Raw genomic sequence first — 12,577 nt, forward strand, 5'->3', positions numbered from 1 at the left:
TTCTCCTAGTTTCTATTGTTTATATTATATAATATAATAAATTATATTTATATTACATATTGTTACAGTATAGATATTTAGAAAGTATATACTCTCCTCACAATGCACTCAGATATGTGCAAAATTAAAAGCTCCTTTTTTTTTTTAATACCTAATCTAATCTTCATGAGTCCACTCTGCTGCCTAGACAGTAATGTGTCCCTGGGCTGGGTCGGGTCACACTTCACTTGCTTGAAACAACACCCCAGCCTCTTCTGTTTTAACCACTCCTTTCGAGGTAAACGTGCACTCACTAGGGGAGCTGCTAATAGTGCTATTCCTCTCTTGCCTGCCCTCATCCTAAAATGGTACAGGTGCTGGATATGCTTACTAGTTCTTGACGCTTGGAGGAGGGCACCCTGCTCGAATGCTCTCCATCTCTGCTTGGTGTGTCTGATTTGGCCTCTCAGTGCTGGCTTTTTAATTCTATCCCTTCCCTTAGTGAAGGCTTTCATCTTTCATTTTCATTTGGTTCATCTGTTGCTGCCTAGTCCTGATGTGCACTTGACTGTGACCATGAGGGTCCTTTGCCCTCACCCAAGGCCTTGCTCAGAGAGTGCTCTCTCAGCCTCTAGAATTCCTGAGCCACACGCAAAGAAACCAAGCTTCTGTCTTTGGCCACTTGTCTCTGCCACTGCTGCCACGACCTATTAGATGTGACTGCCGTGGAAATTCTCTGGAGGCTTCCATGCTCCACATGAGTCAGCCACTGCTTCACCCAAAGTTCTCTTACTTTCTCAGTACCTATTACCACTTTCCCCAAAGTGCTTCTCCAATGCTTCCTCTCTGTAGATGTGATGCAGAATAGTAGGGGGGAGGGGATGAAGATGAGGACCTTTACATCCTATCTCCTTGTCTTCTCTGTGCCTCCCCTTCTCCTCCCCATAATCCAGAATAGGAAGGCATCTCCCCTTTCTGCTTTTCTGGAAGACATTTCATATTCTTTCATTCTCAGAAGGGGAAGAAGCCTCCCATGTCAGCCTCCCTGGTAGGAAGGGCACCCTGTCTATGTCATCAAAGAAACCCTATGATCTGGGCCAGGCTGGATTGGCTTTAATGTTGTAGCCACAGGATGATTTGTAGCTAAGAATAAAAATGTTTTGGATTAATATTGCCTAAAAAGAATGCCCATTACAGTGTATATGTATTTTCCTTGTCCTACTGGATGGTAATAAAAATGGTCAGATCCTTAACAACACATCCTCATTGTTCCAGACTCCAAACTCTCCATTTTTATTGAAAGGAATTAAACGTGCTAATAAACGTTAGTTTGAACATACATGTTTATAGAAAAATTGTAAAGGGTCTTTGTGCATGTATGTGTCTATGGATACGTTTCCACACTGACAAAAAAAAAAAAAAGACAGCTACAATATTCTGTTCTTTGTTTCTCAATTATATAGCATATAATGCGAATTTTTCTGTATGTCACTTTATGAGTAGATAGTTTCATTTAGAGCCATATCAATAGCAAGTCATTATAATTCTATCTTCAATAACTAGAGAATGAATACATTTTGAACACTCTAAATATCTTCTACTTAAGCCAGGTTTTCGGTAATTTAAGAAATTAGCTTGACAGGGGCGCCTGGGTGGCGCAGTCGTTAAGCGTCTGCGTTCGGCTCAGGGCGTGATCCTGGAGTTGTGGGATCGAGCCCCACATCAAGCTCCTCCGCTATGAGCCTGCTTCTTCCTCTCCCACTCCCCCTGCTTGTGTTCCCTCTCTCGCTGGCTGTCTCTATCTCTTCAAATAAATAAATATAAAATCTTTTTTAAAAAAAGGAATTAGCTTGACAGACTCAGTAAAGTCCATAATATAAAATCAAGAAAGATTATAAAATACTTAAAAAAAAGTTCTCATGAATAAAAAAATGGTTTATGTAGATGAATGTACATATGATTGTGTTTTTTTGACTTTGACTTTACATCTCATGTATTTTATCCTATACCAAACCAACAGTACCACGTCAGTGTCTTTATTTCAAGGCCATAGCAGTTTATGAAAATAAAGGTGTATTCAAATGGTCTGCTACAGCAAAAATATCTGCTTGCATTGTTGAGAATTTAATACATATTGTGAGGATTTATCCATGACTTAACAAAATCTATGACATGTTATAATTAAAATAAGTAATGACCCCAAAAGTGATAATTTATGGAATACAGTACTGCCAGTACTTCCAGCTTGTAGAACTGTAATTTGATACAACTTTTGAGAAAATAGGCAGTAAGACAAATCCCCTTAATGGAAACAGATAGCTTTGCACTAATCAGGTTTATTAGTTTGGTATCTTACCTTTTTTATTTAATTGGCATAATATAAATCGATTTTTAAATTAATTGTGAACATGTGTTAGCTGACATATTGTTCTTTTTATCGACTTTACTTAAGATGACCTGAGCTCCTGAGTATTCAATCTTAACCACCTGAAAATCTGTCCTTGATAAAATACATAAAATTCCTCTAGGGCACAGATCCGTATTGAAGCATTGTCACCATCTTTCTGAACCTATCAAAAAAATTTACAGAATTGTGCTTTACAACTAACTAATCTACCACTATTTCAGTAGATTTAAATGAATAGAGTCAGTAGGTCTAATGTGTGGCCTGGGCATTTGTAATGATTAACCAAGGGATTCTGACGCAAATGGTCTTTAGAGTACTTTTCAAGAAATGCAAGTTGGAAATTATTCTATGTGTTCTTAGTTCGTAACACTTGTGTAAAAAGAGACATGGATATTCCTCCTGTCAATATATAATTACTAAGATGTGGAGAAATACATCTATACATAGATATCAGCCCCTATTCGTGAAAAATGGTGGACTTGTTTAACTTTTCAGATTTCTTGGTGATCCAACTCTGTTCTGCTTTACTCAGCTACAGTCTGTAGTCTTTGACTAAGGACTGAAACAGTCTGAAAATATCACACACTAAAGGATCAAGAGTGGGAATTGTAAAGAATAGGATGAAAACTCATCTAGGAGATTGACAGGGAAATATGGACAGGCTGGCATAAAGAGGTTCAGATAATTTGAAGGGAAGACAGCACACTCCAGTGTGGCTACTCTTGGATTTTGACCCCAGACTGTCAATTTTAATGTCTTGTTCACCCTCAGGCAAATTGAGAACTGCTCCTGTAAAAACATTCTTTTACTGGTTTTAACTCACACAACTTCTAGAGAAATAACATTTGTTTAACTGGGTTTGTTGTTGTTGTTGTTATAAAAGCAATGTAGCCTTGTTGGAGAAAATGAAGAAAATATATAAAAGTTAAAAGAAGCAAATTAAATTTTCTGTATTTCTTCCAATCAGATAGTGTTCAAATTTATACAGAGCCATGTATATCTACATACAAGGGTGTTTGTGCTCATGCATCTTTTAAATTACATGGTTTCATGAAGATATGCACACAGAAGAATGCACAAACCTTAATTGTGCATCTTAATAAATTTTCACGTAGTGAACACATTTCTGTAATCAATATTTAGAACAAGAAACAGAAATCCATTAACAGCCCAAGAGCCCAGCCTTTTGATTGCACCAGTCCCAGCCCACCTTCTTCATAAGGTGATCCCTATTCTAACTTCTATCACAATGAAGACATTGTGCCAATCTTTGAAATGTATACACTTGGAATCAATCATACTATGTGCTACTTTGTGTCTGACTTCTTACACTCAACCTTATGTTCTTGAAATTAATCCCCGTGGGTCCTTGTAACGGCGCTCTGTTCATCCTCAGCATTATAGATTATTCCACTGTGCACATAAAATCATCTACTGCTGGTGAGCATTTAGGTTGTTTCCAGGTTTTGACTACACAACACTGTTCTGGTCACACCTTTAAGTAAAATTTTCATTGGGCTTTTAAATACAGAAATATGTACAAATCGTACTGAATAGCTGTATGAATTTTCACAGAATAAGCCCACCAGTGTATCCAGGACACAAATAGAGAAAGAACCCATTATGAAAACCCAAGAATTCCCTGCTATGCATGGTGATTTTTAAATGACTGCTGGATGTTACATGTGGAAAAATTACAAAAGCTTGTGGTAAAGTCACGGTGCTCAAAAGAGGATATACTTTTGCTTCTGTTAAAATAGGTACAGACAACCTTAATTCAGTTGGAGTTTGAGCTTTGGGTTTTAGTCAAAGTGAGGCAAGGCCTACATCCCATGCACCATTACTCATGAGTACAGAACCTCAGTGATCCCAACGGGAAGGACGGGGCATTTACCAGGTCCTTGCCTCCTCAGTCGCTAGGAAATCCATTGTTTGACCCCTCAGCCCATGACGACTGCAGGATCTCCCCAGATTCACTCCCTCTGAGCCAAGGGTTGGTGCATCCCACATCACGTACAGTCAGGACAAATTCTATCGGTATTTTTTAAAACAAAAGTTGAGTCATTATTTCATCTTGCATTTTTCTCCTACTTTTTAATTTACCTCTTGTCACATATGTAGTATCGTAGCCTAACGGATTTTTCATTTTCCAACCAAGGGCCCTTTCTTTCTCCGATTCTGGCCCCAGGCTTCTGTAATGTGCCCAGCACTGTAAGGCAGTGCGGCTTCTCAGGCTTTGATTAGAGAGAACAGTTTCCAGCTTGACTCACGTCTGAAGATGTTGTTTGATTTTTCAAAAGTTTAGTTGAGCTAGTAATAGTCTGTGATGGCAGCAGGCCAGGGGTTTACCTTTGAACCCAGTAGCACATTCTACTTTACGTGTACCTGCTTTCAATTTCCTTGGGCTGTATGATCATAAGGTAATCACTTAGCTGCTGATACACGGTGCTCAAACTCTTGGTGTAGAGGTGAACCCAGAAAGTGATGAATGTATTAATTTCTGACAGCGTTCACTTACCTGAAAATACCCATTTGATGCACTGTGCTCTTTGAGAAGGTACCATTTTTTATTTTTAAAGTGTGAAATATAAGTGATATAAACTACAGAAATGTTACATTTCAGAGAAAAAGAGGTACATGTGTGTATAAACAAAAGCTTGCCACCCATAAGATGTGAACAAGATAAAGGTAAAATCACTTTCTCAAAGGAAGCCTCCAGGAAATACTTGACATTTTCAAGAAGATGTTTGCCCTATAATATCATCATTTGCTTTCTCCATCTTTTTTTTTTTTGAAGTGCTTGAATATTGCAAACTTCCTCTTTTTTCTTTTTCTTTTTTTTTTTCCTTTTTAGGAAGCTAAGGATTAGGAATAGCAGCGAGATACTTTGGGTTTTGGTGGGAGTGAGGCAAGGTCTCACTGTATTTCAGATAGACAAAACACCGAGATGACTGATTAGCTGACATCAACATGAAAATAACTCCTTTCACATTTAGTCCTTCTTTTTCTTCCTTAAGACCTCGACTGCTACCGTAAATGTGGTGGTGACAGATGTCAATGACAACGCACCAGTGTTCGACCCCTATCTGCCTAGAAATCTGTCTGTGGTGGAGGAAGAAGCCAATGCCTTTGTGGGTCAAGTACGGGTAAGTGGAATATATATATTAAATGAATTTTTTAGTTGAGTACATTTCTCACACTTTAATTTTGAAAGGAGATTCAGCTAATGCGATGTGCAGTGGGTCATCGAAATTACTGAAGGTGATCAGTGAGTGAGATCATTTGGGTATAAGGCAAAACAGCGATAAAGCGCATTCATTCTCAGTCACAGTGCTGGATACTCTTCAATGTTGTTTTATTGTTTTGTTTTTGTTTTTGTTTTTTTTTCCTTAAATCACCTCGTTCCCATTTGGATTTCACTTATTAAGCTTGTCGATTTACATTTTGTGACCCTTAGGTGATTTAAACATTGATTCATTGGAGAGTATTCTTTTCTTATATAATATATATATATATATATATTTCTGGGATTATAAGGTATCTATAGAGAAACATGTAATTAGCTATACCATTATGTGTGAATTTGTATAGCATACCTCAAAATACAGATGTTTAGAGGTAAATTCATCTGGTTGTATAAACATTTATTTAGCATTTGCTTTGTACCCATATTTCACATACAGCACCTCTTGTCCAGCATGCTCTCCTTATTCTAATACTGGACATGTCAGCCAGTTTCTGTACTTCCTTTGATGAATAATCCCATTTTTCTTATAGGAAGGGCAGTATTTCCTCAGTTGGGTCATACTTGGTCTTGAACATGGTCGACGGTTTAGAAGGCATAAGCTGAGGGTGAATTATGGGAAAGACACACATATTTCACAGTATCTACCTGAGATGAGATGTCTGTGTGAGCCACAGGCAAGGGAAGAACCCTGCTCTCACAAGAAGTGGGTCACCCAGATGTGTGAGTCCAGACTTCAGGAACCCACCCCTTCCCTGTTAAAGCCTTGAGTCTTAGAATAGGAGTTTTGCTGGTGCTTTGAAGCAAGCCTTCTCTGCAAGCCAGCTGTTCTTCCAGTCAGACAAAGGTCTGTTGTTCAGTCCAATTTCCTCTCTGGCTCCAGAAGAGGAGGGCTTCTCTAAATGTTAAAGGCAGGGACCTTCTACCTTTTTTACCATGCCCTGTGATTTTAACTAGGAAGCCTGAACTCATCAGTTTTTTTCCCCAGAGCCCTGACAATACTTACAACAACTCCATAGTCATTATCATCATCATTGTCACTCTGTCTCTCAAATCCTGGAGAGATTGCATTAGGCATGCATTCCCTCACGCCTTCATGCCACCCCAGCTCACCACAGGGGAGAGGATTAGTCATTGTGCTGCTGCAACAAGCCACAGAGTCTTGATGCCCTATAGCCAGCAGGCCATCCGACTCCAGAACCCTTTGTAATAATACCTCCAGTGTCGCAGCAACTTTGACTGTGGACTCTACAAGAAAAGACGTGCAGACAAAAGATCAAGGTAGAAATCATTTTTGAGAAGTTCAAGTGATACTCACAGGCAAGTAGAAAGTAAAGCAGGGAAATGAAGGGACAGCTACTAAACCAGTCATTAGGAAGACTGGAGCTCAATCCCAAGGGCAAATCTAGGAAATCCCACAAACATGTGTCCCAGAATTATCGATCCTGTGAAGTGATGAAACTGGCAAATTCATGCACGGAATCCTGAGCGTTCTTGGTCACCGATGCTGTGGAGGAGGGCATTTTTGGTATTTCCTGCCTCCAGTGCAAGCAAGCAGCCAACTCTCTGTCATTTGGATACAAGGGCATTCGGTCAGACTGTCGATACCAGCAGATTGAAGTCAGCCGGAAAGTATACATGCTCTGAGGGACACGTGCGAGGCACTGACAGTGTCTATTACACCAGGCAAACCAGGTGGTAAAATCTGAGCGGCATGTGCAGAAAACACAGAAAAGGGGTTGCTGCTGAAGTTGGCTCATGAAGGACGAATATTGGCGAGAAGAAAATTGGGAGGGGTTGGAAGCGGTCTAGCATGTGATTGCATGAATAAAAGCACAGACACGGAGCGTAGGGCCTGTCATATTACAGCAAGTGTGCCAAGTTGTAAACATTTCTCTGTGCATATTGGGGAAGGTGCTGGGGGGACCCCTGGAGGGTCTGAGGTATGGCATCACTAGATTTTTATTATAAAGATTACTCCTGAGTAGATTGTAATGGGAGATTCTACATCCACAAAGCTGAATCAGAAGGTAATTATAATAACCCAGGCATAGTGGCCGGCGCTATTAGAATAGTCTGATCATAATGATGATTAAATATTGGGGCATCTGGGTAACTCAGTCAGTTAAGTGTCTGCCTTGGGCTCAGGTCATGATCTCGGGGTCCTGGAATCGAGCCCCACATAAAGCTCCCTGCTCAGTGTCCCCGCTGCCTCTGCTTCTCCCTCTGCCTCTGCCCCTCCCCCCCACTGTGCTCGCTCTCTCTCTCTCTCTCTTTCAAATGAATAAATAAAAAATCTTAAAAAAAAATACCATACGTTACAGTTGTTTCTCTAGTTGCCAAACCAAAGAAAACTGAAAAATGTATTTAGTCACATCTACTAACTATTCAGATAAAACAAACAGGTATTGAAATCATTTAGGAAAAGTATCATTTCCACTTCTCCTAAATTAAGAGAAATTAAGTAAATTACTTAGCATCGGAGAGATAAAACCAATATGGAATATATAATTAATAATATGTAAGTAGACATTAACATAATGATTAATTATTAGTTCTTTTTATTTTTCCTTTCTCTTTATCAATGTCATTTTTCCTAGTGGTTCTTTGTCTTTGAAGGACTTACAGCATGAAGTTTGTTTCTCGTCTCCTAGTTCTTAAATTAGATGAGAAATGGTCTCTGTAGTTTATTTCAGCATTAAAAATTGAAATATAAACCTCAGCATTCATAATCTGACAAAGCAGTAACTGTCCTGGTCTTTAGGCAATAGCATGTTTCCGTAAAAAACTAAAACGAGTTTGAAAGTACAAAGGAACACAAAAACATGTAGGGCAGGTGCGTCCTACTGATTCTGCTCCGTTCCAGGGAAGTTGTAATGTTCAGAGAATGGAATTTTGATGCACCATAATGGTCTCCTGTTGCTACCTAATGATAATTATATAATACATTAATTTCACTAAATGACTCATGCTCTGCTTATAAAATTTAATTTTAATTGTCACCAAAAAAACTATTAAGACACACTTAAAACCAAGATATGTATGGTTAGCTATTGCACTGAATTCGAGCCACCAACTGAAGGAGTTTTTGTTCTAACGATGTTTTAGGATGTGTAATCCAGTATTTGCATGCAAATGCTGAAGGAACTTTTTATTTACTTTTTATGTGTTAAGGTGGTGTGGTAGTATCAAACTTTATTAAATAGGGAATACTTCCAAAGCAATATTTATGGATTATGCAGAGCGAAGATGTTTTATCAGCATATTAAAAAACAAACTACCAACCAGTAATTTCTGAACATAGAACTCACTACACACAAGTATGATATACCACACTTAACTTTGGAAGCCATTTGCATAATTCTCAGAGCATTTGCAGCAGCGGTGTTGTTGGGGAGAAAAGAATGTATGCAGAATGAAACGCAGCACACACAGTAAGAACGGACTCCCTCTCTACGCCAAGAGTCCAATGTGCCATCCTGAGGATTTCCTAAAGGATGAGGAACGCCACAGAGGACTAAGGCAGCTGTGTCAGGGCTCATGGGAAAATGTATTCATCTGCAGTATCTTGACAAATTAGTGAGATTCCAGGTTGAAAAAAAGAAAGAAAAAAGAAGGAAAAGACAGAAACCGGGTATATATGATAGAGAACAGAGTTGAGCTCAAGAGGCAATTTGAGAACAACTCAATAGTTTGACAGTCATGGAAGATTGGTTCAGAGGAGTTCTGGAAAATTGATAAGAAACATGTTGAGTTCTGATGGGGAGGCGAGAGAGACCTAAAGACAGTGCTGCTGGTAGAAAGACTTGGCGACTTGGCCTGTCCTCGAGAAGTCTTGTTCGGTGCGTTTTCCAGCAGGTCACAAGAGGCAACATCTAGAGGGTCTGTATGCATATTCTGACTCTGGACCACAAGCATGCCAACCATTTATTCCAATGGGTCTCAGGTGTAAGAGGCCTCACACCTGCCACACAAAATCTCCACTCCTCCTAGATCCCAGGGTGTGCACATAAGCAGCAGAAGGCCTGGGGGGGAGGGGGGCAGAAAGAGAGAGAGAGAGGTTATGCAATAAAGAATATTTATGCACACACATACATATATATAAATAAGTTATGCATGCATGTGTTATTGTTAAGTTACATAGTGAGGGTAAAGAAACTGGGTCTATATTGGGATTATGACATCTTTTCTTAAAGTTTGCTGAACTGCTTAGATGTGTCTCCCAGACCCTATTTCTTCCTAAATCAGAAGTACCAGCTAGCAACAGTTCATCCTGATGTGAGTCAGGCAGACGAGTTTGGTCCCACCATAAACCCCTGGTCTGCGGACGTGGAGAATTGTGACACCCCATCCAATATGGTGCACGCCATTTTCATTCATTTTCTCAACTAATGCCTGATGGATTCCACCCTGAGTCTGGATGGGGAGTGAGGAGGAGATAAGGGGGTGGGGGAGATCTGTTCAATAATCCCTGTCTTCCACATGGCGTCCCAAGAAGAACTTTGTAGTTGTCCAACAGAATGTAGCATGAGGGAGGATGAGAAGCTGTTTTGACTTTGGCCCAGGTGGGCTCAGGAGGTTCTTCTGTGGATATTCTGGGTTAGTGGACGTTGAGGGGAGGGGAAACCTTGGAGCTTCCTCCAGCTGTCTGGCCTCCTGGCAGCATCTCATGAAGAGTTCCTTAGGAGCCACAAGTCTCCTAAATTCGTCCTCTCTGTTTTTCAGAGTAGCCCTGGGCCTGAAAGCCCACGGAGATGCAGAGAAGTCACGCTTGCAAGCAACCCTGCCTCTTACGTTTAAACCAGGAGCTTAGCATTGTATGCAATGTAGAGTGAGCTGCTTCCCGGCCAACTTCCCATCAATGCCTTGTAGAAATTCTTATGCTGAGCTGACTTCTTTTAGCTCTAAGTAGCAGAAATAGAGCCCTGAGTCAACAAAATGTTCTTCCAGTTCTAAAACAAAAGAGGCTGAATTTATTTAACCTGAAACATAAATGTATTCCCAGTGTGGGGTTGGCATGCTAAACACCAGCTGCCCTTAAGGGGTAGTGATTTGGTTTAAACCCTTAGAGCGGTTTTAAAATCATTCATGAACTTCAGCGTTTAGAAGGGTAGGGAAGCTGTTCATCTAAAAAAAGAAATTGGTATTTCCTCCAAATATATAAGGGAACATTAGGCAAACTAAATCAGTGGTGCGTCTCTGATGAATGTCCTTGTCATCTCCCTGTGTGAGGCTCTAAAAATGAAATGAAGGTGGGAGCCTTATGGTGTTTTATTTATTTTTTGTAGCTCACTATGGCATTCAACAGTGCCTAAAACTATAATACTTCTTTTTAAAGTGGGCCACAAGTGGGGGATTTTATGGGTTCTCTTGTCAAGTCATCCCATGCAATGAAAACACGGTACTCAGTCAACTCAAGAAGGAATCCCACACAATTTGAAGAACTGGGGACATGGGTTTTAATGCTGCTACCTAAAAACGTTTATGATGGAGATTTATTTGTGGCTTGTGAGTATGTTTGAAGCTTAGTGATCTCTCGGATATTCAATTAGCCGTTGGTAAATGAGTGAGAACATTTTGTGCATGTATTTTTGCAATATTTACTTAGGGCCTACGCTTAGAGCAGCTTTTAGTCTTACTCTCATCTGTTATGATAAATGCATGTGCGTGTGCCTGTGTGTGTGTGTGCATGTGTGTAAATATTCACAGTTGTGTAATCCCAGATGTGCAGTGACTGATCGTGGTCACCTCCGTACTGCTGAATGTCCTCTTCATCTGAATAACTTCACTGCCACATTTGAAATGGGTCTCTCTCCCCTTCTTGAGACCCTACGGCCTATCTGCCCCTGGTCTCCATACGTTTAAGCAGATCTGATTCGTTCTACCTTTCCCTAGATCTGTTTGCTTCTTAAACCTTTTCTTTTAATACTGTGTAACAATACTCTTTTTTTTCTAGTTTCATTGAGGTATCATTGGCATTCAAGAAACTACACATGGCTCATGTATGCAATTTGGTGAGTTTGAGTTAGGACATATGAATACTCTGGTTACCGTCACCACAATCAAGGTGACAGATGTTTCTGCCACCTCCCAAACTAACATATTCAGCATGTGTTAACGCTCTACCCTTATCTTCCCCTTCTCCCGATAGGGCTCCCTCCCCTGAATTTTGCTTCTTGGTTACTCGGTTACAAGCCAGATTCTGGGGAGCCATGCGTCTCTTCTTTCACCCTCACTGTCCACATCCGGTCCATCACCAATCCTGATAATTTTACATGTTTCTCCCTGTTCTCAGATTCCCTCCTTCTCTCTCCAGAGAACCACAGTCCAGCTCTCACTGTTTCTCACTTGAACTAATACCACAACATCTTTTTTTTTAACATAGACTTTATTTTTCTGCTATCTATCAAGGACACACTACATTAAAAAAAAAATCTTCATAGTTTGTTTAGTTGACTGCTATTTTTTTTCACTTAATCGATTATTCTGACACACTAGTCCTAATTACCCTCAGTGTACCTGCTGGAACGCTGTCTCTAACCAACAGTTCAACCACAGGAAACATCTCTCAGTGCAGCAAATAAGCCTCACCTCCCATAGCTGCTTCTCCAGCTTGCCCCGAGTCTGTGCTAACCTGCTTGTCTTCTACTAATACACCTTCTCAGTACCTCTCCTGAGTCCCTGTGCTTCTGCTCATGCTCCTGCCTTGATTTCTTCCTTTTCCATTCTTTACCTAGAGAACTGATCTTTGAAAATTCTGGCCAAACATAATCTCTTCCAGAAAACCCAACCTGAACTTTTCTGTATCCTAAATGACCCATACCCATGGCACATGTATACTGTGCACAACTTTTTGGTAGTAATTCCCAAAGCATATTGAAGTTATCTATTTATCCCAATTTCTTGCAAGCTGAGACTATGTCATATTGATCTGAGAAACCTATTAC

At 40.1% G+C, this 12,577-nt stretch overlaps 1 protein-coding gene across 1 annotated transcript in view; it reads left to right on the forward strand.

The window, feature by feature from the left end:
• Positions 1-12,577, forward strand: part of PCDH15 (protocadherin related 15) — a 1,630,853-nt gene that overhangs the window by 1,370,079 nt on the left and 248,197 nt on the right. Inside the window, exon 20 of the mRNA XM_087863140.1 lies at positions 5,404-5,532. Coding sequence (XP_087719266.1) covers positions 5,404-5,532 — 129 coding nt within the window. The remainder of the gene's footprint in view (positions 1-5,403; positions 5,533-12,577) is intronic.

The sequence above is a fragment of the Ursus americanus genome, chromosome 6, assembly GCF_024610735.1.
Source record: "Ursus americanus isolate L20-20 chromosome 6, mUrsAme1.1.p, whole genome shotgun sequence".
NCBI lineage: Eukaryota > Metazoa > Chordata > Mammalia > Carnivora > Ursidae > Ursus > Ursus americanus.